General features: G+C 49.9%; 1 protein-coding gene and 1 long non-coding RNA gene across 2 annotated transcripts; one reads left to right on the top strand and one right to left on the bottom strand.

The window, feature by feature from the left end:
• Nucleotides 1–746: 746 nt before the first annotated feature.
• Nucleotides 747–2,288, bottom strand: EMC4 (ER membrane protein complex subunit 4). Its single transcript, XM_054809013.1, has 5 exons — nucleotides 2,167–2,288; nucleotides 1,981–2,080; nucleotides 1,691–1,844; nucleotides 941–1,101; nucleotides 747–831 (listed from the first exon to the last, which is right to left on the bottom strand). The coding sequence occupies exons 1-5, from the start codon at nucleotides 2,235–2,237 to the stop codon at nucleotides 796–798; spliced, it is 522 nt and encodes a 173-aa protein (XP_054664988.1). The 5' UTR covers nucleotides 2,238–2,288; the 3' UTR covers nucleotides 747–795.
• A 2,889-nt stretch (nucleotides 2,289–5,177) lies between these two features.
• LOC129199141 (uncharacterized) lies at nucleotides 5,178–13,315 on the top strand. The gene is made up of 9 exons (XR_008574599.1): nucleotides 5,178–5,663; nucleotides 6,951–7,284; nucleotides 7,702–7,764; nucleotides 7,901–8,951; nucleotides 9,044–9,102; nucleotides 9,192–9,247; nucleotides 9,332–9,371; nucleotides 9,455–9,498; nucleotides 12,862–13,315. It is a non-coding gene; the product is annotated as an uncharacterized LOC129199141 (long non-coding RNA).
• The last annotated feature ends 12,012 nt before the right edge of the window (nucleotides 13,316–25,327 follow it).

Below are 25,327 nucleotides of genomic sequence, written 5' to 3' on the forward strand. Positions count from 1 at the left end.
AGTATAGCATCAGTGCTGCCAGTATGATGCCAGCCTAAGCCACAGGTCTTCAGGCACAATCCCAGTATGGGCCACCACACTCCCAGTATGGGCCCAGTGCTTCCAGTATAGCACCAACACTCCCAGTACAATGCCAGTCTGGGTCACAGCTCTTCAAGCAGCATCCTAGTATGGCCGCAACATTCCCAGTACAGACCCCAGTGCTCGCAGTATGATGCCAGCATCAGCTACAGTTAAATTCCTGGAATAAGCCCCAGTGTTCCCAGTACAGACCCAGTGTTCCCAGTACAGTGCCAGCTTGGGCTACATTTCTCCAAGTATGATCCCAAGTATGGGCCCCAAGGCTCCCAGTGCACTCCCAGTGTGCCCCTGAAGGTTCCCAGTACGGACCCTGATGTTCCAAGTGCAGCTCCAGTGCACTCCCAGTACAGGCCTCAAGGCTCCCAGTGCACTTCCAGTGCTCCAAGTACAGCCCCTAAGGCTCCCAGTGCAGCTTCAGTGCACTCCCAGTGTCGCCCCCAAGGTTCCCAGCGCAGGTCCTAAGGCTCCCAGGGCACTCCCAGCATTCCCTGTATGGGCTTCAGTGCTCCTCTAGTGCACTGCCAGTGCCCCCAGTATGGGCCCCAGCACTACCAGTACAGGCCCCAGTGTTCCCAGCACACACCACCAATAAACAGTTTTCACTCCAACCCATCCTGGTGCCTCCTTAGGTTGAGCCCTCAAACCACTGGAATTTCCCACAAAAATAACACCACCAGCATGCCATTGCCTTTATTGGTGGGTGGGCACATTGGGTCACAGGATCAGGCCCCCCCCAGTGAACTCCATCCGCTGCCAAGGGAAGAGAGAGAAAGGGGGTAAGGGGGCTGTGTTGTCCAGGCCAGGAGGAACCCTGGTGTACAGGGAAGCAGGGGCAGGGGGACCCGGTGTCGGGGCGCACCTGTGGGGGGGCAACGAAGGCCAGCCAGTCGGAAGGGCGGGTGGGCAGCAGCCCCATGGCCTGGCACTTGTAGAGGGCCAGCGCCAGTCCTAGTCCATTGCCCACCAGGAACACCAGCCCCTGCAGTGCCCGCCGGCTCGAACTCTCCAGCGCCTTCAGTGCTGTGGGGGGACAGGGGGACCTGTGACTGTCACCTACACACCACATACCTGGCACCACGGCAGACCAGTGATAATGATGGGTGGGGAACATCATAGGGGAGAGCATTGGGGAAGGTGCAGGGCAGATGGCACAGGGTAGCTGTTGGGCAACTGTTGGGGGACATGTAGGAGTGACTGTCACAGAGGTGACTGTTGGGGGGGGGGTGTGGGTAACTGTCATAGGAACAACTGTAGGGGGATGCATGGGGGTAAGTGACGTGGGGGTCACTGCTGGTGGACGCAGGGGAACAACTGACGTGGGGGCAACTGTTCAGGGACGTGGGAAAATGTAGGGATGTCATAGGGATGACTGTTGAGGGACATACGGGGGCAACTGACACGAGGGCAGCTGTTGCAGGAGGACGTGTGGTGAGGGCTGTTGTAGGGATGACTGTTGGGGGATATGCGGAGACTACTGTTGCAGGGGGAGATGCAGGGCAGGGGACCACGTTAGGTACATGGGGCAACTATCGTGTGGCAGGGGATGGCCATGGGGGAACACCCAGGGAGCTGTCACCTGCATGGGGCTGTAGCATAGGGTTGTACTCACTGGCAGAGAGGGACATGAGGGCCTGCAGTGGGCGCCAGCCCATCATGCACACCATCATGGCAGGGAAGATAGAGATGGTGTTGCCAGCCATATACATGATGAACAGATTCATGGGGATTTGCTTCAGCGGCGCCAATGCCACGTCCCAGCAGCGCTGCAGGGAAAGAGGAGACCCAGCCGTCCGGGATGTGGGGGGGTCCGCCCTCCTACGGGACCCAGGCATCTGGGACAGGGACCATCCCCCACCACGGGGTGTCCTTCCTCCCCCCCCAGGTACCCGTCTCGCCCACCTTCTCCATGAGGATTTTGTCGCTCTCGTGGACGCCGCCCTCCCCCAGCTGCCGCTCGGCGAACCCCAGCGGCCCGCGGCCCTCGGCGGCTCCGCGGGGCCTGGGGGAGAAAGAGGCAGGCAGGTGACGCCGGGGACACCTCTGAACCCCCCCAAACCCCCTTCCACCCCCTCCCCCAGGTCTCACCGCCCCCCCGGCGCCGCCGCCAGCTCCAACGACCACTTGAAGCGCCGCCCCCGAACCGCCGCCGCCGCCATCTTGCGAATGCCCGAACAGGAAGGGGAGTCGCGTGGGAGGATCACGTGATGGAGGCCCGGGGCGTCTGGGGCCCCGCACAGCGCTCCCCGCCCTGTAGCAACACCACAGTAACGCCATAGCAACGCCCTGCCCCATAGCAGTCCCATATGAACACCATAGTAACCCCATACCAGCCCTATTGTCACCGAAATTGGGGAATAAAAGAAAACTCCTTAACACCAATTTAGCATGAAGAAGCAGGCCTTTGCTTTTATTGCAGCGCTGGGTGTCAGGAGGATAGTTCCTCTAATCAGGCACACCTAATGCTGGTTCTCTTGTCATATTTATACACAAATGTTACAAAGATTACAAAGTGGTACACTCCCCGTTAAAATAATTGGTTCATATTTCTTCGCCTGGTATGCAAACTAGAACGCATGCTCAGTTCCTTTCTCCGCCTTTATCTTTTGAGTAGGTGGTATAATGTGGGTAGGGGGCTTATGGGTCGGTGGTTGTGGGGACCCTGACCCAAATTACGTTTCCCCTAGTTTCTCGATACTTGATGTTGGTAATTGTTCGCTATATGCCTCAGGAAGATAAGGATGCTCCTGGAGGCAATTAATGTCCTCCCTTTCTGCAAAGTATGTACATAAGGACCTTGAAGTGTCTTGTAGCTCCTCCTTTTTATCATGATGTGTAGCAGGTGCTAATTCTAAGAATCGTTAGCCTTCTACCTAAAGTAACAATGAATAGTTTCTTATGACATATAAGTAGGCCTTCGTTACAAGGCCTATTTTTTTGCTACACTATGGCAACGCCGCGTCCCATAGCAACCTCCTTCCTCACAGCAACCCCACAGCAGCCGCACACCTTCCCCTGCGCCTCACAGCCCCTCTCCCGGTCCGTTCCTCCTCGGAACTGTGGTGCGGGACCGCGGGTTCCGCCCGGAGCCGATGACGCGCGGACGCTCCGGCTGCCCCTTGGCGCATGCGCGGGTACAGCGCAGCGGCGGCTGCCTGGGGTGGGAGAACGCAGGTGGCGGTCTGTTTGTTCCCCTTGCTTGCTGCCCGCTCGTGCCTGCTTCCCCCAGTCTGCTCTGTCCTTCCTCCTTCTCCCCCTGCCCATCCCCCTCTCCTCGCGTGCCTTTGGTGTTTTGGGATTTTCTTTTCTTTTTTTTTTTTAAGTTCTTGGGGTTGCTTTTCTGGTTGTTTTATTCTTAAATCTCTTGGGAGTGAATTTGATTTTTTTTCTGGGGTCTGTGTTTTTTGACTTCTTGGGGGCAGTTTTTGTTTTTCCATTTTCTTTAACTTTTTGCAGGGCTTGCTTTGATTTGCTGGGGGTGTTTTTTGTTGTTTTTTTTTTCTTGATTTTATTTCTTGGGGGGGTGTGATTGATGCACTGGACTGCGTAACCAAACTAGCAGTAGTTTGGTACAGGCTCCAAAGGAGGTAAAGACCTGAGCTGTAAATGGGCCAAGAACAACTCTAGCTCCAATCTGTTCTCTGAAAGCACACAAAGGAGCAGAGTGACACAGTGAGCATCAGTGCATATGAGCTTTGAACACCAACCATGCGATTAACACCTGAGTGGCTTTTCCAAGGCTCAGTTATCAAGGAACAAAGTTGTGGGTACAAGGAGTCTCATGCATGTTTCCATTGCATGTAATTTGACTGCAAGCCAACCACTTTAGTCCATAGCTATGACAGCCTAAGTGAGCCTTCTTTGAGCTCTCCCTGCTAAGCAGCACAGCTGCATGGCGCTGATCTCCCTTTGAGCTTGGACACCTCTCAACGTTGCTACTCAAGGCAGAGAGACCTTTCACCATTGGCAGATCTTTGGTGAGTGATACAGAACATAACTTTTGCCATCCCCCTCTTCCCCTGCTGCCCTCCCTCCCCCCCCCCCCCCCCCCCCCCCCACTTTCTCATAGAATCATAGAATGGTTTGGGTTGGAAGGGACCTTAAAGACCATCTATTTCCAACCTCCATGCCATGGGCAGGGACACCCTCCACTAGACCAGGTTGCTCAAAGCCCCATCCAGCCTGGCCTTAAGCACTTCCAGGAACGAAGCATCCACGACTTCTCTGGGCAACCTGTTCCAAAGCCTCACCACCCGCACAGGGAAGAATTTTTTCCTTTAATCTAAATCTACCCATTTTTAGTTTAAAGCCATTCCCCCTCGTCCTATCGCTACATGCCCTTGTAAACAGTCCCTCTCCAGCTTTCTTGTAGGCCCCCTTTAGGTACTGGAAGGCTGCTATAAGGTCTCCCTGGAGCCTTCTCTTCTCCAGGCTGTCTTCATAGGAAAGGTGCTCCAGCCCTCCTCTGGACTTGCTCCAACAACAGCTCGATGTCCTTCTTATGTGTGCACTTGATCCCACTGTCCACGTTGTCAACAAAAATGTTAAACAGAGCCGGTGACAGATAGGCAACTGATACCGGCATGGGTTGTTGTTTTGGTTCAGCTGCTGTGCCTGTCGTCAGGATTGGGGTAGCCACTGTGCCTGTTACTAGGACTGGAGTAGCCACAGTGCTTGTCACTGTGTTTTCCCTCTCTTCCCCTGAGGGTGCTGCCTAATATCAAAGTAGTGTTTGGTAGACAGTGGCCAGGGCCCAGCACAGTGCGGTAAGTTGTGCCTGTTTAGAATAGCCACAGCATTTTCTTTTCAAATATTCTAACACTTTATCAGGGTCCTGTAGTTCGGGAGTGAAGATCCAAACCACTGGATGTGAGAAGTTCTCTAGATACCTGCGTATATTCTCCCACATGCCATGCCACCCATGACTATCCAAGCCTTGGGGCAGATCTCTGGGTGGTATTCTTAAAACAAGATTTGTAACCCTAAACAAGACCTCAAACACATTCAGGAGACATAGCAATAGGAGCATGCTGGCTTGAACATCCTAAGGATATTAAAAAATCTCAAAAGCTATTGTAAGTAGCCTGAAGGAAAAAGAGGAGGTAAAAGAGAAGGGGAAAGTACCCCCCATCTTCCCCATATATTGGGTGTGATTATTAATAAATTCTGACAGATGTCATCCAAGGTACAGGCATGGCAGCAATGCCACATACAAATACCAGCTTAATCTCATAACAAGTGATGTTATCATATAAGTCAATATTACACATTAAACCAAAATGAGAATCATGATCCCTCTCCGAGAGGTGATAAACAGCACCACAGGGAATACATACAGCAAGTAAGGATTTATGTAACATAACCATGTGAACAAACAAAACACCATTGTGACCAGTGACTGTTTAACTAATATAATAAATGCATATAACAACTTTGTTTTAACAGGCTCTGTTCAGATCTGGCCCCTCATTGGGCACCAAAAAGGACTGTCATGATTTAGCCCCAGCCAGCAGCTAAGCACCACAGAGCTGCTCACTCTCTCCTCCCCACTTTGGTGGGATGAGGAGGAGAATCAGAAGGAAAAGGTAAAATTCGTGGGTTGGGACAAGGACAGTTTACTAGGACAGCAAAGGGAGACGAAAATAACAACAACAGTACTTATAAAAGAACATACAAAGCAGGTGATATGCAATGCAATAGTGCAATTTGCTCACCTGACAACCAACCAGACACTCAGCCCATCCTGGAGCTGCCCTCCCTGGCCAGCCCCCTTTATATGCTGAATTTAAGGTTATATAGTATGATATACCCCTTTGGCTAGTTTGGGTCACCTGTCCTGGCTGTGTCTCCTCCCAGCTTCTTGTGAAAATTAACTCTATCCTAGCCAAAAACCAGGACAGACTTAGAGATGCTCTGCCTATGGTGTAGTCAGGGATAGGTGGAATAGCAATAAGAATCAATAGTTAATATGTTGATATGCCCAGACTGTTTAGGCAAAGGTTGTATAGTTACCTTAGATCAAGTAGTCACTGGCATAGAAAAGAGAAACATTGCATAATTTCCAGTAAGGGTTGCTTTCTCTGTTCAGCACTTCACACACCATAAACTCAAGGCAGATCAGAAAAACCCCTGCTGCTGCTCCAGCAGCCTTTAAGCCTTCTGGCTATTGGCCCCACCCCTTTCCCAGGTGATTGTGGGAAGGGTGGTGGGCAGGGCCTGAGGTAGACGTGCCACAGGCCTCACACCAGGGAGCCCGTTCTGCTCGTGGGGTGCTTTGGTGTCAGTGCTCTGCTGGTCTTTCAGTTGACGGCAGCTTTTTGAGCTGGCTCAGTTATTTGGGCAGATATATGCTGATATTCAGAGAAGCAGGTGTCTGAAGTAAGAACTTCAGGACTAGTCAAGGTTAAGCAGTATGTAGAATAGAAAGTTCCCCCTTTTTTTTTTTCAGCTCAATAATTTTGTATTGAGTGTTCAGGTGTTTGCAGAATGATTTAATAGTATAGAGGGTTTTTTTTAATTCTAGGTTGTCCTGGTTTCAGGTGAGATAATTTTTTTCATAGTAGCTAGTATGGGGCTATGTTTTGGATTTATGCTGGAAACAGTGTTGATAATACAGAGATGTTTTTGTTACTGTTGAGCAGTGCTTACACAGAATCAAGACCTTTTCTGCTTCTCACACTGCCCTGCCAGCAGGATGGCTGGGGGTGCACAAGAAGTTGAGAGGGGACATAATCAGGACAGCTGATACAAACTAACCAAAAGAATAATCTATACCACATGATGTCATGCTCAGTTTATAAGAGGCTTGGGGAAGAGGAAGGATGAAGTGGGGAGGTGGCAGTATTTGGACTGATGTTGTTTCTTTTCCCAAGTAACCATTATGTGGGATGGAGCCCTGCTTTCCTGGGAGTGGCTGAACATCTGCCTGCTGATGGGAAGTAGTGAATGAATTCCTTGTCTTGCTTTGCTTGTGTGTGTGGCTTTTGCTTTACTTATTAAACTATCTTTATCTCAACCCATGAGTTTTCTCATTTTTACCCTTCTGATTCTCTCCCCTGTCCCACCAGAGGGGAGTGAGCAAGCAACTGTGGGGTGTTTAGTTGTTGGCCATGGCTAAACTGTGACATAGGTGCATTGTGTTTTACTGGAATTCCTGACTATTGAATAGAACCTTGGGTTTTTTTCACCAGTTGTGCAGTATCCTCTGTAAGTTGCTCATACCATCTCTCAGTAGGACTAATGGTGAGATTATCTAGCAAGGGTTAGGGTGGAATAGCAATAGGTATATGGTTAGTACATTGATATGCCCAGATTGCTTGGGCAAAGATTGTATAATTGCCTCGGATCGAGTAGCTACCAACAGGCTGTGCGGAGTGTCATTTCCATAATGTTCTGTGGAGAGGATGGGAGACACCTGGGAGGGGCTGTGCAGGGGTAGTGAAAGCAGATTGAATCTCAAAGGTGTCAAAGGCTTGTCTGTGTGGGACTTAAAGTTTTGGGGTTTTTTAATGGTGGTCTGTAGTTGGAGTCTAGATGGTATTCCTAAATGGAAGCAAGAGCTCTGGAATTATTCAGCTATCACTCAGCATCCAGGTAACTTGTTTAATAACTTGGGTTTTTTAGATGCGAACAGACAAGATGCGCACCAAAGAGCGGCAGAGGAGGCAAGCAGAGTGCCATAAGAAGGTGGGTCGGCCAGTGGTGTTGGAGGGAAGATGTAATTGCTGGTGTATTAGGTTTGCGTGGCAGGGTTTTGGTGGCGGGGGGGCTACAGGGGTGGCTTCTGTGAGAAGCTGCTAGAAGCTCCCCCTGTGTCTGATAGAGCCAATGCCAGCCAGCTCCAAGACGGGCCCACCGCTGGCCAAGGCCAAGCCAATCAGCGCCTCTGTGATAACATATTTAAGAAGAAGAAAAACACTTAGAGAGAGCTTTTGCAGCCGGAGAGAGGAGTGAGAAGATGTAAGAAACTTGGCAGACACCAAGGTCAGTGCAGATGGAGGGGGAGGATGAGCTCCAGGCGCCGGAGCAGAGATCCCCCTGCAGCCCGTGGTGAAGGCCATGGTGAGGCAGGCTGTCCCCCTGCAGCCCATGGAGGAAGGATGAGGGGGTGTAGAGATTCCACCTGCAGCCCGTGGAGGACCCCACGCTGGAGCAGGTGAAGGCACCTGAAGGAGGCTGTGGCCCGTGGGAAGCCCACGCTGGAGCAAGTTCCTGGCCGGACCGGTGGACCCGTGGAGAGGGGAGCCCACGCCAGGGCAGGTTTGCTGGCAGGACTTGTGACCCCGTGGGGGACCCCACGCTGGAGCAGTTTGCTCCTGAAGGTCTGCACCCCGTGAGAGGGACTCCATGCTGGAGCAGGGGAAGGATGAGAGGAGTCCTCCCCCTGAGGATGAAGAAGCGGCAGAAACACCGTGAGATGAACTGACCGTAACCCCCCCTCCCCGTCCCCCTGTGCCGCTGAGGGGGAAGGTTGAAGCCGGGAGTGAAGTTGAGCCCGGGAAGATGGGAGGGGTGGGGGGAAGTGCTTTGAGAGTTGATTTTTTCTCATTCCTCTACTCTGTTTTGCCTAGTAATAAATTAGATGAATTCCCTCTCTAAGTTCGGTCTGTTTTGCTCGTGACAACCATTAGTGAGTGATCTCTCCCTGTCCTTATCTCGACCTACAAGCATTCTGTTATGCCTTTTCTCCCCTGTCTAGTGAATGAGGGGAGTGAGAGAGCGGCTCTGGTGGGCACCTGGCCCCCAGCCAGGGTCAACCCACCACAGCTGGCTGTATAACTATATTAAGATTTGTGTGGGAGAGTGGTTTTTATTTTTAAGGTGTGAAGTGATGAGCAAAGTAGGATATTGACACAGGAGGTGACTTGGGCCAGGTGAGCAGTGACTAGTGGGCTGAAGTAGCAGTTATTTTTCAGGTGTTGCATTGCTGATTAAGTTAAAGGTATCCTTTGTTTGTGTGTTCTAGGTGGGGCGCAAGCCTCAGCATGGCAGCCCAAAATGACAGAGGCTGGGTGAGCAGCTGAGGTAAAGGAGTGGGAGACAGGAATTGGTGTGGGCAGGCTGCTGTTTTGGGCACTATCTCAGCATTTGCCTCTTGTTTTGTTTCTTTGCAGGTGCTGCAGGCAGCCTCGGAGGGGCGAAGCAGCGTGCTGATGAGTGGTCTGAGAAGGTGAGGCGGTTGTTGGCTGGGTTGGGGTATAATAGCACAGCAGTATACGGCAACTAGTTCAAGCATTTACCTCTGTTTTTGCAGGTGCTACGTGGCCACCTTTGGAACTGGATGCACGTTCAAGGTGAGATGGCATAATAGTGAGGGCGATAATGGGAGTGGTGATTTCTCACAAATGTAAGTAATTTGTGTCTCTTGGTGTCTTAGGTGCCACAAGTGATCACAGCCGCAGTCCTCTCTGGAACAAGCAGGTGAGTGGAACACCATGGCCCTTTTGAGGAGGCAGGGTGTTGTAGGAGAGGCTGGCATTTACTGGTGCAATGCTGACTACCAGCATTGTTGTGTGTTTGATGAAGAGGAACCAGGCGACTGCAGGAACGTCTTAGCCAATGTGTGGTGTATATGTTTTTTGTTGCAGGTGGATTCAGATCCCTGGCCTCCACTGCAACCTAAGTTGAGGGACCAGAGCTGGGGAGGGAGTGGGAGGAGAACGGAACAAGGTTGGGAGTTGCAGGGGAGGGGTTTTAAGTTAGTGCAGGGGAGAGGACTGTCCAGGAGCTGTCCCCTTTGGGCAGGCAAAGGGAGCGGGTTACTTGTCAGCATGATGCTAGACTGTGCCAGGCAGGGCAGTTCCAGCCTGTGTGGTGGTGGTGGTGTGTAGGTTGTGTTGTCTATCTTATGTTCTACACCATACCTTTCTCAGGTCTTGATGCCTCCATAACTCTTTGTGATCAGCAGGTACTTTATTAGACCTCATGAGTCTTGAATACCTGTACTCATCAGTATTGTGCTCATCAAGCCCTTATTCTCTTGCAGTTATAGCTTAAAGCATGGATCTACTTGGCATGCATTGCATCATAGATGTTTCTGAGCAGCCATCTCTTGCTCACTCAGCTCGCCAGTGCATTCTGTTTGCACAGAGCTGTTTTCTGGAGTTTCATCCCCACATCTTAAATGGTCCCAGATCTTAAAGCCTGGCTTCTCACGCATTGGTCATTCTGGTTTTGACAATTGCTTTCTCTTGCCAGCCACAGCCATTGCCTCTTCCCTGGGGCCACTATAAAGCATCCGCACCATCGTGGTGCCGTAGGGCAGTGCTGTGCCCAGTTAGAGTTGAAGCTGGCCAGTACTGTGGGGGACAATAAAAAGGGCTTTTTTAAATACATTAATAACAAAAGGAAGACCAGAGAGAATATTGGTTTGTTACTCAATGAGAATGGTCACCTTACAAACACGGACATAGACAAAGCAGAGACGTTTAATGCCTTCTTTCCTCCTGTCTTCAACACTGATGACAGGCTCTAGGACCCCAGATGCCCCGAGTTGGAGGACTGACTATAGTAATGATAAACTCCCAGCTGACCCCAAACTTGTGCAGGAATTGCTGCTCCACCTGGATGCATACAAGTCCATGGAGCCCTACAGGATTCATCCCAGGGTGCTGTCCTGGTTCTGGCAAGGACAGAGTTAATTTCACACGGAGCCAGGACAGGTGACCCAAGCTGGCCAGGGGAGGTTATTCCATACCATGTGACATCATGCTCACCATAAAAGGGGGCCTAGTCGGGCAGAGGGGGGGGCGGTGCAGTTTTCAGCACGGTTCCAGGACGGGCTGAGTGTCCGGTCAGTCGGTTGGTCATTGGCTCGGTAAATTGTTCTCTGTTATTACCCATTGTTAATATCTGTTATCAGTACTGTTGTTGATTGTTTCCCTCTCCTTGTTGTCCCAGTAAACTGCCCTTATCCCAACCCTCGAGGCTTTGCTGTTGTTTTTCCGTTCTCCTCCCCATCCTGCTGGGGGAGGGGTGAGTGAGTGGCCGTGTGGTGCTCAGCTGCCGGCTGGGCCTAAACCACGTCAGGTGCTCAGAGGGCTGGCTGATGTCTTTGTGAGACCTTTCACAATTATTTTTCAATGGTCTTGGGAATCTGGAGAGGTCCCAGTTGACTGGAAGCTGGCAAACATTGTTCCAATCTTCAAGAAGGGCAAGAAAGAAGACCCTGGTAATTACAGGCCTGTCAGTCTCACTTCAGTGCCTGGTAAAATTATGGAGAAAATTATGCTGGGATTTACTGAAAAACACCTGAAGGACAACGCAGTCATTGGTCATAGCCAACACGGGTTCATGAGAGGAAGGGTCTGTTTAACAAACTTAGTTTCCTTTTATGACAAGGTCACCCATCTAGTTGACCAAGGGAAGCCAGTTGATGTCATTTTTTTAGATTTCAGTAAAGCTTTCAATACTCTTACAGTATCCTTCTGGAGAAAATGTCCAGCATACAGTTTGACAAAAACACAGTGCGATGGGTGAGCAACTGGCTGAAAGGCTGGCCCCAAAGAGTTATGGTAAACGGGGTTACATCAGGTTGGCAGTCAGTCACTAGTGGGTTTCCCCAGGGCTCCATTTTAGGGCCAGTTCTTTTTAATGTTTTCATAAATGACTTGGATGTAGGACTAGAAGGTGGTGTGAGCAAGTTTGCAGATGACACCAAATTGGGAGGAGCTGTTGATTCTGTTGAGGGTGGAGAGGCCTTGCAGAGAGATCTGGATAGATTGGAGAACTGGGCAATCACCAACCGCATGAGGTTTAACAAGGGCAAGTGCCAGATTCTGCACCTGGGAAGGGGCAACCCTGGCTATACATACAGACTGGGTGATGAGACGCTGGAGGCCAGCCATGCTGAAAGGGACTTGGGGGTCTTGGTCTACAGCAAGTTGAACATGAGTCAACAGTGTGCCCACGCTGCCAGGAAGGCCAGCCGTATCCTGGGGTGCATCAAGCACGGCATTGCTAGCCAGTCTAGGGAAGTGATTGTCCACTCTACACTGTGCTGGTGCAGCCTCACCTCAAGTACTGCATGCAGTTTTGGGTGCCACAGTACAAAAAGGACATAAAACTATTGGAGAGCGTCCAAAGGAGGGCAACAAAGATGGTGAAGGGTCTAGAGGGGAAGACGTATGAGGAGAGGCTGAAGTCCCTTGGTTTGTTCAGCCTAGAGATGAGGAGACTGAGGGGAGACCTCATTGCAGCCTACACCTTCCTCATGAGGGGGAGCGAAGGGGCAGGTGCTGATCTCCCTCTGGTGACCAGTGATGGAACCCGAGGGAACAGCATGAAGCCACGACAGAGGAGGTTTAGGTTGGATATCAGGAAAACATTCTTCACCGAGAGGATGGTCGGGCAGTGGAACAGGCTCCCCAGGGAAGTGGTCATGGCACCAAGCTTGACTGAGTTCAAGAAGTGTCTGGATAATGCTCTCAATCATATGCTCTGATTTGGCTGGTCCTGTGTGGAGCCAGGAGTTGGACTCGATCCTCTGGGTCCCTTCCAACTCAGGATATTCTATGATTCTTTGCGAGCATCATCTTCGCTATGGTAGTCATTCTTCTTGCTCGCAGCCTTCTCATGGTCATGTTTGTGGTGTCTGTGTGCTGTGTCAGGATTGGAGCTGCCCCGCCCAGGGGTGTAGCAATATTAAAGATAGGGGTAGTGTAGCTTTACTGTATAGTGGTAAAATGTTGATCTGACCAGATTCTTTTGATGAAAACCCTATAGTCTATCTCTGGGCAAGCAGCTGTAGACAGCTGTCACAGTTATTTTCATTGTGTTTTGCAGGTGCCAGACGTTGTACTCTTGCCTTCTGGGAGCAGCAATTTGTGTGGTAGTTAAGCAGGTTGAATCTTGAATGTGCCTTAGTTTGTATACTAAGGGCTGATGATGACCAGAGAGTGTTGAACAAGAACGGAGCCTGTGGAGGCAGGATAATGTCTTGTGAGACCACTCCTCTATTCCTGAAAGATGTATACAAAGACCATCTGCGTGCCATGTGCCTGTGACAGATCACCACTCACTTGGTCAGCCCTGAAGGGGGGGGGGGATGACGCATGATGGTGAGACCCCCCAAGACCCCCGTAACCCACTGACTTATTTCTAGAACATTTCTGAACATTCCTGAGCATGTACTGCGCCTGCTCAGTGATGACAGACCCCTGCCTATGGGGCGGGCACATCGGGTTATAAAAAGGGAAAACATAAGTTTTTGGTGCACACCCACCACCGGAAGACTACAACTATGAGCAGAGAACATCGCTGGATCCAAGGGTGGTGATATCTTTTCTCTTTCTCTCTTTCTTTTCCTCTCTATCACTCTCTTTGTCTCTAACTCAATTTTCAGCACAATAGGGTAATATTGTCACGTGTTTTGCTAAATCCTTACCTTTCATAATTCTGCTAAGTTTTGAGCATTGTTACGACTTTTGCGAAGCCTCTATCTTTTGTAGTTCCACTGAGTTTTAAGTAAATTTGTGATTGGTTTGACCCTCTAAAGTAATTGTCGTTACTCCTGATTACCATGCAGAGAATTAAAAAGTTAACCTCACCCTAACCCCCTGAGTGGGGGATTCTCTGTAAGAAGCGGTAAAGAGGTTCCATAAAAGGGATAGCAGCCAGAGTGCTGAAGAAAGGATAACTGACATTTGGCTAACACCAAAATCTCCGGCAGTAGGTCATGGCAACCTGGGATAAGCCTGATGTTGACTGCTCCCTGCTGTTGGATTTGTTGAAGAGCTATAAAGCTTGCCCAAAAGGGCATAGCTGGGCTGAGGGACACTGGCAGTCCCCAACAACTGTAGCAGAACAGATAAGAGACTTGGCAAAAGAAAATAAGTTTAGACCTGGAAAGGGAAAGGCTGTGGTTTGTGGTGTCGTGGGAGCCACATTGATAGCTGCCCAGAAAGACAAATACGTTGTCACACAAGCTGAGTGGGAGGCAAATGAGTCCCTTCAGGAACTGGTTAAAAAACTACAGGCAGAATTGGAAATGGAATGTGTGAGACAGCAACTAGCCGAAAAAGCATTAGCGGATGAGAAGAGAATCACGGAAAACTTGAACTTTCCCCTTTTGTGAGGGAAAGAGAGCCGAAGTTGCAGCTCCCTGGGGACCTTGACAGTGAACCAGGATTTTCTAGCTTATCAAAAGAAGCCAACCTCATTGTGAGGGAGGTTGCCCCTCACTATCCATGGGAGGAGCTCAGGGTGGTGACAGAACCTGACCTTACTCCCAAGCTCTGGCCACTTATTAAAACTGATGTCATGTATGACGGTGAAGATGTGGAACCCGCCGTTACCACTAAAGAGATACCTTATACCGTTACTGAACTGGCAAAACTACAGGAAAGTATAGTAGGCAGGCTAAGGAAATGAGACTGAATATGTGTGGAGGGTCTCCCTGACAGGCGGAGACAGAATAAGGCTTTTGGAGGAAGAGGCTCAGGGATATTGGGGTCCTGGTGTATTTCTGACCATAGGTGACGAGCAGGAACCTTGGTCCCTGACCCAAAGGGTGGCATATTGGGCCAGAGGGTTAGACCCCTTGGAGAGAGGAGATCCTATTGCCTTTCCCACCCCTGGAGTAAGCCAGCTTACAGACACTGTACAGATAGCAGCTTGCCTCCAACTGATGCATGAGAGGCGCCTAGTTCCCTGCCAACCTTCCCCGATGATGTTTGCCAATCCGGATAGGATGACTCCCTTGATTAAAGGGTTACCTGATTCACTGAAGATTTATGCTGTGCAAATTCAAGACTGACTAAGAGCCACTGTAGCCATGGGACCTCAGGGTGGACTGGGTCTTACCTGGGGGGAAATTGCACAGGAACTGATCAACTATGGCAGGCATGTGGGGTATGTTGGAAAGGAGGGGAAGGCACAAGCGGCAGTTTGTAGGACCGAGACAGAAGAGAAAATACTCCGCCCCTGAGATAGAAGCTTTGTGGGGGGGGCCCTCAAGAAATCAGTTGTGGAAGGAAGATTGAGATAAGGGTATTCCCTGAGAATTAATGGATGGCCTACCCCTCTCCAATTTGCAGCTGCTTGTAAAAATGTGGAAACCAATAGGTAAAGGCTGGCCGGGAAGAAGAAGCGTCCCTACAGTCCCTGTACCTCAGAGATCAGCCGTACCTACAGCTCCCATGAAGGGGCTCACCAGCCCTGCAAAGTTGGGAAACTTCTTGTGCCGTCCCCAGTGAGTGAGCCGGGGGATGGCCAGTGGGTGTATTTTAGAAGGCTCACTGAAAACGAGCAGGGGGACCTACTGGTAACTTTGCCCCTTGGTCCCTTTAAGACTGCGGTCACTTTTCTGGTAGACACAGGGGCCCAAATGTCTGCTTTAAGTGCTAATATCCCAGACTGGAGTGGGATTGTCCCTGATAAAAAACAGATATGGGTTACCGATGCGTTTGGATATTCCAAACCCCAACCTACAGCCTGAGTAAAGTGCTGGCTGCCAGGAGACACCACCCCCACTGAGACCACTATGGTATTGAGAGTGCTCCCCACGAATATGTTGGGATTGGATTTATTGAAAGGGAAGTCCTGGACAGACTTGGCAGGGAGGGAGTGGAAGTTTGGGTCTCCGGCAACCCTGATAAGGCTTTTGCAGACTGCCCCTACCCTTCACCCATCTGAAATCATGAATGTGAAACCCTATCCCTCACTGCTGGGAACGAGGGAGGGAATTGCTCTGGTGATAAAAGACCTTCGGGGAGCAGGGGGTCATTATTCAAACTCACTCGCCTTATAACTCTCCAGTGTGGCCAGTTCGCAAACCGAATGGTAAGCGGCAGCTAACGATCGATTATCGATGTTAAATGCTGGCACTAGTCCCCTGACAGCGGCTGTGCCTAATATAGCCGAACTGATTGTCACCATACAGGAACAGTCCCATAAAATTTTAGCCACCGTTGATGTAAAAGACATGTTTTTCATGGTTCCTTTACAGGAAGGTGATAGAGATTGATTTGCATTTACATGGGAAGGTATACAATATACCTTTACTCGTCTGCCCCAAGGATATCGGCACTCACCTACCTTGGCGCACCATGCCCTGGCCCAAGCACTACCAGAAATCACCCCTGAGGAGGGAGTTAAAAACCTACCAATACATTGATGATATATTGGTGGGGGGGGTCCAATGCCACTGCAGTGGGACAAACCGAAAAGAAAATAATCACTCACCTGGAAAGTTTAGAACTTCAGGTTCCAGCAGAAAAGATACAACTCCCCTCCCCCGAGGTGAAGTTCTTAAGTATATGGTGGAAAGGAGGAGCGATGTGTATTCCCCCTGAAACCTTGGCTACTTTAGAACAGATTAAAAATCCCAGAGAACAAAAAGGAACTGCAACATATCCTAGGCTTGCTGGTATTCTGGAGGAAACATATTCCAGATTTTTCTATCACAGCTCGTCCCCTGTATGATTTAACATGCAAAAAAGCTACCTGGGATTTGACTCCTATTCATGAGGAAGCCCTAAAATTACTAGTGTTTGAAGCAGGAGCATATCAAGCTTTGGGTCCAATACACCCGTGTGTTGGGTTTGTGTGGCAAGGTTTTGGTAGCGGGGGGGGGGGGGGCAGGGGCTACAGGGGTGGCTTCTGTGAGAAGCTGCTAGAAGCTTCCCCTGTGTCTGATAGAGCCAATGCCAGCCGGCTCCAAGATGGACCTGCCGCTGGCCAAGGCCAAGCCAATCAGCGTCTCTGTGGTAACATATTTAAGACGGAAAAAAAAACCAGTTAGAGAGAGCTTTTGCCGGAGAGAGGAGTGAGAAGATCTAAGAAACTCGGCAGACACCAAGGTCAGTGCAGAAGGAGGGGCAGGAGGTGCTCCAGACACCAGAGCAGAGATCCCCCTGCAGTCTGTGTTGAAGACCATGGTGAAGCAGGCTGTCCCCCTGCAGCCCATGGAGGAAGGATGAGGGGGTGTAGAGATTCCACCTGCAGCCCGTGGAGGACCCCACGCCAGAGCAGGTGGAGGCACCTGAAGGAGGCTGTGGCCCGTGGGAAGCCCATGCTGGAGCAAGCTCCTGGCAGGACCTGTGGACCCATGTGTAACGGACCGCTACTGTATGCAGTTTGTCTCGACACTGCCGTTGCACCACCATTTCCCTGTGTTGACGTCCTGCCTCGGAGGGCACTGCCCCCCCTTCTCACGGTCTGCGGATGAGCGCCACCATGTGCATGCACGAGAGCCAGGGCGCAAAAAGGCTTCCCGAGGAGGCAACACGTACCGCACATGCTGCACGACTGGCACGTACGCAGCTGCGATCTGCGCATGAGCGTGGGACCCTATATAAAGGAGCGCACATGCTCCGGTAAGCGGCGGGGCTTAGAAGAGAGAAAGAAGGAGAAAACTTCTTCCTCTCCTCCTTGTGCATCTTCCGGGACCTGCTTCGACAAAACCTGCGACGCTTGGACACCATAGAGGGAGCCAATGGAACATCACTGGACTCGGAGTGGTGGTAATTAGACTCGTCCCCGACTTGGTCCCTTTCCCTCTCTATCTCTCTACCTCTCTATCTCACTACCTCTCTATTTCTCTATCTCCCTCTCTCTCTCTCTCTCTCTCTCTCTCTCTCTCCTTTGCTCTCCCCCGTTCTCCCGGTTGTCTCTTTATATACAGTCCTTATCCCCCTGTTCATACAAAATAAAGCTAAAAGGTTGTACGACATCTGACCTCGTTTGTGTCTTAATCTCTTGGGATCGTATTGAAACCTCCCCAATATTGGATCAGGACACTGTGGAGAGAAGAGCCCATGCCAGGGCAGGTTTGCTGGCAGGACTTGTGACCCTGTGGGGGACCCATGCTGGAGCAGTCTGTTCCTGAAGGTCTGCACCCCATGGAAGAGACCACGCTGGAGCAGTTCCTGAAGGACTGTAGCCCATGGGAGAGACTCATGTTGGAGAAGTTCGTGAAGGACTGTCTCCTGTGAGAGGGACTCCATGTTGGAGCAGGGGAACGATGAGAGGAGTCCTCCCCCTGAGGATGAAGAAGCGGCAGAAACAACGTGTGATGAACTGACCACAACCCCCATTCCCCGTCCCCCTGTGCCGCTGAAGGGGGGTGGAGGTTGGAGCCGGGAGTGAAGTTGAGCCTGGGAAGATGGGAGGGGTGGGGGGAGGTGTTTTAAGATTTGATTTTATTTCTCATTCCTCTACTCTGTTTTGCTTAGTGATAAATTAGATGAATTCCCTCTCTCAGTTCAGTCTGTTTTGCTCATGACGATAATTAGTGAGTGATCTCTCCCTGTCCTTATCTCGACCCATAAGCTTTTTGTTACGCTTTTTCTCCCCTGTCTGGTGAACGAGGGGAGTGATAGAGCGGCTCTGGTGGGCACCTGGCCCCCAGCCAGGGTCAACCCACCACAACCCAACAGATCTGCTCCAAATTGAATGGGGTTTTGCAATTCATGGAGCGTCTATACACGTGGCAGTGCGGACCAGAGGGTCTGACCCGCCCCATTGGGTTTTATTCATGCAGCTTTAAAGATGCAGAAAAGTGATGCTCGGTCTGGGAAAAGGGTCTTTTTGTGGTCAGTCTAGCCTTGCAGGAGGCTGAAAGAATTATACGGCAACAATCCATAATCCTGCGAGGGCCCTTTAAGGTCCTAAAACCTGTACTTGCAAGCACCCCACCCCCTGTGGCAGTTGCCCAGTGGGAAACGGTCAGGAAGTGGTATGCCCAGCTAGAGCCTTACACACTTAGCCAGTGGAGGAGGGAGCACCCAAAATGCTCCAAATACAGGAAAAATCATCCATGCCCTGATGAGGAAACCCCTTCTTCCTGCATAAAGGAAGCCCCCTCATTTGAATCCCACCTGAAAAATGTGTGGTTTACTGATGCCTCTTCGAGGAGGGAGGGGAAAGTATGGAAATACCAAGCAGCTGCTCTGCACGTTGATTCTGGGGAGCCAATTGCAACAGAAGGAGAAGGGAGCGCTCAGGTGGGGGAACTGATAGCAGTCTGGAGTGTGGTAATGAGAGAGACAGGCAGGATGGAACCCGTACACATCTACACTCGTTCTTACGCCATATTCAAGGGATGCACCAAGTGGCTCTCCTTTTGGGAACAAAACCAGTGGGAAGTAAACTGGGTGCCCGTATGGCAAAGGAAAAAGTGGGAGGAGATATTAAATGTGTCCAAACAAAAGCCCATATTGGTGGGGTGGATAGCTGCCCACTGAGGGGGAAATCACCCAGCGCACATTCTGAACAATCAGGTAGACTCACCCACCTAGCTGTGCTGGCGGAAGAGAGAGAAAAGGAGAAATGGGAACGCTTACTGGAGTGGCTACACGTGAAATGTGGTCACTCGGGAGTCAAAGATCTTCTTAAGGAGGCTGGGAGCAGAGGATGGCCTGTTACCCGAAAACTCTGTAGCATGGTACTTTCTGCCTGTGGCCTATGCCGTACAAGACTAGAAAAGCACCCCTTACAAGATCCACCACTCCATCTGAGGGATGGAAAAGGACTATGGGAAACCTGGCAGGTCGATTACATAGGGCCTTTCAAGAAATCAGAAGGGAAACAATATGTGCTTGTTGGGGTGGAAGTAATACCGGGACTTGTTCAGGCTGAAGCAGTAGCACAGGTGACTGGGAAAAATACAGTAAAACGGTTAAAATTGTGGTTTAGCTTTTTACCTAAACCTAAATTGATTCAATTGGACAACGGCAGCCACTTTACTGCTGGGGTGGTCCAGGAGTGGGCAAAAAACCGAGGAAATCCAGTGGACATAAAACTGAGGGAATCCAGTGGACATTCCATACCCCCTACTATCCCCAAGCTAACGGGATAGTAGAAAGGACCAATGGACTCCTAAAACTCATCCTAAGGCCTCACGACCCTGTGTGGTCCGCAAGACTCCTGGATTCCGTTGCCAGAGTAAATGGTCGATGGGGGATAAATGGATGCCCTAAACTTACTGCTTTCTGTCCAACACCCCCCCTCCTTGCTCCCTGGAAAGAGGGAGAAAAAGGACCCTGTAAAACCCTTACACTATCCAGGACAACCTGTTTTGGTGGACCTCCCAACAGCAGGGGAGGTGTCTCTGACCGTTAAAACTCCACTGAACACCTATCCATGGGTGGCTGCTGATGCCCATGGAAAGGAACACAAGATTAATACCAGATGGATTGTCCCATTCTTTTAACCACCGATTTGAAAGAATCAGGATCTTTTCCTTTGTTCTTTCTTACAGGTCTAACTACCGGAAACATCCTCTACCTCAGAAAGTCGAAGCTGGTGCTATTTTTGGGAATTTGTACTCGTAATCTGTGTGATACAGAGAGGTACATAGCCAAACCATGACTGTCAGTTCTGCTCAACACCGGCAATTGTGGGTCTGGTCCTATGTTCTTTGTCTCTCCCTATGTGTTATAGGAATCACAAGCCAAAATACCCCAAATCCGGCTTGGGAATTAGTTCAAGGTTTTGTTAGAATGTGGGATTACCAAAATAAAGGTCTATGTCTTACTTTACCTAGATCAGCAGAAGAAGATTTAAGGTTTTTTTATGTCACCTGTAAATCTGCTGTTTATCTTTAATATGACCTTTGCGAAGCCTCTATCTTTTGTAGTTCCACTGAGTTTTAAGTAAATTTATGATTGGTTTGAATCTCTAAAGTAATTGTCCTTACTTCTGATTACCACACAGAGAATTAAAAAGTTAACCTCACCCTCAACCCCTGAGTGGGACAGGACAACAGCTCACTGCTTTGGGAACTTGAGTGTCCAGGTTGCACCCGGGCTCCTACAAGCTAAAGTTGTTTGGAGAATAGGCCCTCCTGGTTTAGCAGCCCTGTGTTTCAGTTTCTCTCTCCTCTGTGTGGAGGAGGGATGCTCAGATGGAGTCAGAGCTGTGGCATCCACCTTTCCCATCTCAACACCCTGAGATTTGCTTCAGTGGTGTTGTGGTTTAGGCCCAGCCGGCAGCTGGGTGCCACGCGGCCGCTCACTCACCCCTCCCCCCAGCGGGATGGGGAGGAGAACGGGAAAAGAACGGGAAAACAACGGCAAAGCCTCAAGGGTTGGGATAAGGGCAGTTTACTGGAACGACAAGGGAGAGGGAAACAATCAACAACAGTACTGATAACAGATATTAACAATGGGTAATAACAGAGAACAATTTACCGAGCCAATGACCAACCGACTGACCGGACACTCAGCCCGTCCTGGAACCGTGCTGAAAACTGCACCACCCCCCCTCTGCCTGACTAGGCCCCCTTTTATGGTGAGCATGATGTCACATGGTATGGAATAGCCTCCCCTGGCCAGCTTGGGTCACCTGTCCTGGCTCCGTGTGAAATTAACTCTGTCCTTGGCAGAACCAGGACAAGTAGGATGCTACAGCTGCAGTGAGTGGTGTGAGCCAGGAGGGCCAGGCTGCAGGAGACAAATGTTGGCAGTGTCACCTCCAACATACCCAGTCAACCTTTCCCCATTGCTAGCAAGATAAGGGATTTGTCATTGTGGACAATCTCAGTGGCATGTGAGGTCTTTGAAGGACCATGACCCATCACTGAATCCCCATGGAAGTAACTGGGGCAGGACAGGGTTACCTCATACGACCTGAAGCACTGAGAAGGGAGGTATCAGACCTTGACTCTACAGTTTCTATAGAGAGATCGGACCCTGTGAGCAGTGATTCATCCTACCCATCAGGGCCCAGAGGCCTTGGTGCCCAGAGGCCTTGGTGGCCCTGACCAGTCTCACCTGGAGCATTCTCCCATGCCTTGCCCATGGGTCCAGCAGCAGGTCAGGTTCAATCTTTGTGTAAGTGACATTGCAATTGTGCCCAGCTCTGATCCCATCTTGGCTATGTGCATCTCTGACCTGTGCTGCAACCTTGTCCCTAGTCTTGTCTCTGTCCTATCCCTGTCTCCTCCTGGTTGGTCTCTGGACTTGGGTCCTGCCCTCACCTTGTTCGGAGCTGTTGATGGACCCTGTGTGAGCCAGCACAGGCAGGACGCAGGAACAACCACAAAACCACGGATAAAATGCAAAAATCAGATGTATTTTTGTTACCTTGTCAACCGGGGGATCCCTGAAGCAGCACCTGGGCAGAGGCACACAAGCAGGGATGCAGCACTGCGGAGCTCAGTCCATGCTAGAGGATCACCGAACACACTGTTTTCACCTGTATTTCAGGGATTTGCGCAGGTGTAATTTACCACCATGCTGTGATCTTTCCCACAGCAGGGCAGGATTGACAGAATGCCTCTACCACAGGCCTGTGTTATCTAAAAACAGATGTTCTACTTGTCCAACACACAAGGCCAAACAACAATTAGTATGATATATCTGTTTTTCGACACCTCAGCTGCAAGACACTTGACCGTGTTTACAATCCTCCTTGCCACTCTTCCATTATTTTCCCACGTTCCACCCCCTCACTCACCAGACCACTTCCACTGGGGCTGGCAAAACTGGAGGTGTCAATTTGGACTTGTGGGGTGTAGGGCATGGTAATTCACAGAGGCATGCAATAAACACATATAGAAAAAGCAATAAACATACCTCTCCAATAATGCTTTGAATCAGGTGTCCCACTCATCCTGTCAAGGAATTAAACCACTCAGCCAGCCAGGCACCACCAGCAGATTGTTTCATTTGATGCATTATGTCCTGGAGATGTTGAATGTCATCTTCTATGTTGGCTGATTCATCAGTTACATTGAAGCAACACATGCCTTCAAAATCAGAGCAATGTATATGGTGTCGAATAAGGAGATAGTCCACCACCAATAGATTTTGTAATGTTCCTTGGCGTATGGCTGTTACCTACTCAGAAAAAATAGCAATGAGGAACATTAATATCAAAAGCACTTGGCATAGTATAAATCTGTAATACAGCTGCTGGGGTTGGGATGCCAATGAAACACGTTGTTGAAAGATCTGCAGCTGTTAATCCACCCTCAGTACAAAAGGCAGATGACCTGGTTACAGTAGAGGCCAACCAAATCTAAGTATTTATAAACAGGAAGAACTAGAGATCTGTGTGCAGTCACAGGGCCGTGATCTCATTGCAATTGGAGAGACGTGTTGGGATAACTCACATAACTAGAATGCTGTCATGGATGACTACGTACTTTTCAGGAAAGACAGGCCAGCAAGGTGAGGTGGTGGAGCTGCTCTTTGTGTGAGAGAACAACTGGAGGTCTGCATAGGGCTGGATGAAGAATGAGTCGAGAGCTTATGGGTAAGAATTAAGGGGCAGGCTAATATGGGTGACACTCTTGTGGGTGTTTACTAGAGGCCACCTGATCAAGATGAGGAAGTCGATGAAGTCATCTACAGACAGCTGGAAGTGGCCTCACGATCACAGGCCCCGGTTCTCATGGGGGACTTCAACCACCCTATTTGCTGGAAAGGTAACACCACCAAGTACGCACAGTCCAGGAGGTTCCTGCAGAGCATTGATGATAATGTTTTGACACAGGTGGTGGAGGAGCCCACGCAGAGAGGGGTGCTGCTGGACCTTGTACTAACAAAGGAGGACTGATTGGGGATGTGAAGGTTGGGGGCAGCCTTGGCTGCAGTGACCATGAGTTGGTGGAGTTCAGGATCCTGCCTGGAAGGAGCAGGGCAATGAGTAGGAACCCTGGACTTGAGGAGAGCTAACTTTGGCCTCTTCAGAGACCTGCTTGGGAGAATCCCATCTAGAAGGTAGAGGGTGTCACGGAAAGGGTGAGAGTTTGACATATGGCTGAGGGAGGCCCTCCTGTTGAGTCACAAGGTTCAGAAAGGACGCCCTTGCCTTCTAAACTCCTTCTCAGAGAGGAGCCTTGGTGCGGCTGGGTCCAGTCTTAGTCCCAGACTTGGTCAATGGTTTATGTCTAAAGGATTATATATAGCCACATATCAAGAGTCAATGTTTGCCTGTTGGAGCCCCCAAAGGACTTTCACTGAGACAGTTTTGCAAGGGTGAAACTAATAGAAAGTTTATTAAAACAACAGATATAAAGAATTTGGAATTGCCGTTGATAAATGCACTCACTGCAATAGCACTAATCTACGAGTATAATACTAGCAAAATACTGTCCCGGGTATTCTCACCAAAAAGGTGAAATCGCAATTGCTTACCAAGAAGGTGTCCCTGTCTTGGGTGGAGGAGAAGGAGAACAGCCCATCGACTGCCTCTTCGGGGTCTTCAATTTCTTCTCTCCTCCCACAGGGGTAACTTCCTCAATGTCCTTTATACCCCACCCTTAGCTGTCACCCTCCCTGGGGTGACGTTTAACATGATTTGGGAGGAGAGTTGAGTACTATAGTCGTGTATGTTTAGCATGTACTCCTTTTAGCTCATTAGCATATTCAGGGTGTAAACTTTAATATTCATTTCAGGGATAATGAAGTGCAGGTCTCACTCTGGGCACCGGGCCTTCAAGATTCTGTGTAGAAACGGTCTATCTGTTTATTCCCCATTCTCTAGCCAAAACAGGGCCGTCTTGCTGCTGTAAGGCTCCCTCCTTCGTCTGCTTCTCATACCAACCTTGCAGATTGGATTCACCAATGGGAAATCATGCCTGACCAATCTGAGGATGGGGCCAGACTCTTTTCAGTGGTGCCCAGTGACAGGACAAGGGGCAACGGGCACAAATGGGAACACAGGAAGTTCCACCTGAACATGAGGAAAAACACTGTCACTTTGAGACTGACAAAGCAGTGGAACAGGCTGCCCAGAGAGGCTGTAGAGTCTCCTTTTCTGGGGATATTCAAAACCTGCCTGGAGGCGATCCTGTGCAACCTGCGCTGGGTGATCCTGCTCTAGCAGGGGGGTTGGACTAGATGATCTACAGAGGTCCCTTCCAACACCTACCATTCTGTGATCGTGTGATTTTTTTGATTTACACGTTGATCTTGTGGAAATGTATCCAGGGCATGGGCTTGTAGTAGAAAACTACAAAGTATGATGAGCTAACCTGTGATAAGGGAGGAAAACAGGCATATCATCTCCTTCCAGTAATATATACATCGTTGCTCCAGCTCCTTCAGCTAATATCACTCTGGGTTTGATAGCCTGATGTGGAGTAATTGCCCACACAGATTGAAGAGCTATGGCTTGCGCTTTTTCACATTGAACTTCAAGTCAGTGTTGGGTTCCCGCCACTAGTAACACTGTTCCAATGCTGTCTCCTCTAGATAAAGCAATGGTATTCATCGAAGATACCGGAAATACAAGATCTTGAGAATCTGACATGATAGAGGATGTAAAATAAGAGGAGAAGTTGGGGTACAGAAAACCATAT

This window comes from Grus americana, chromosome Z (genome assembly GCF_028858705.1).
Source record: "Grus americana isolate bGruAme1 chromosome Z, bGruAme1.mat, whole genome shotgun sequence".
NCBI lineage: Eukaryota > Metazoa > Chordata > Aves > Gruiformes > Gruidae > Grus > Grus americana.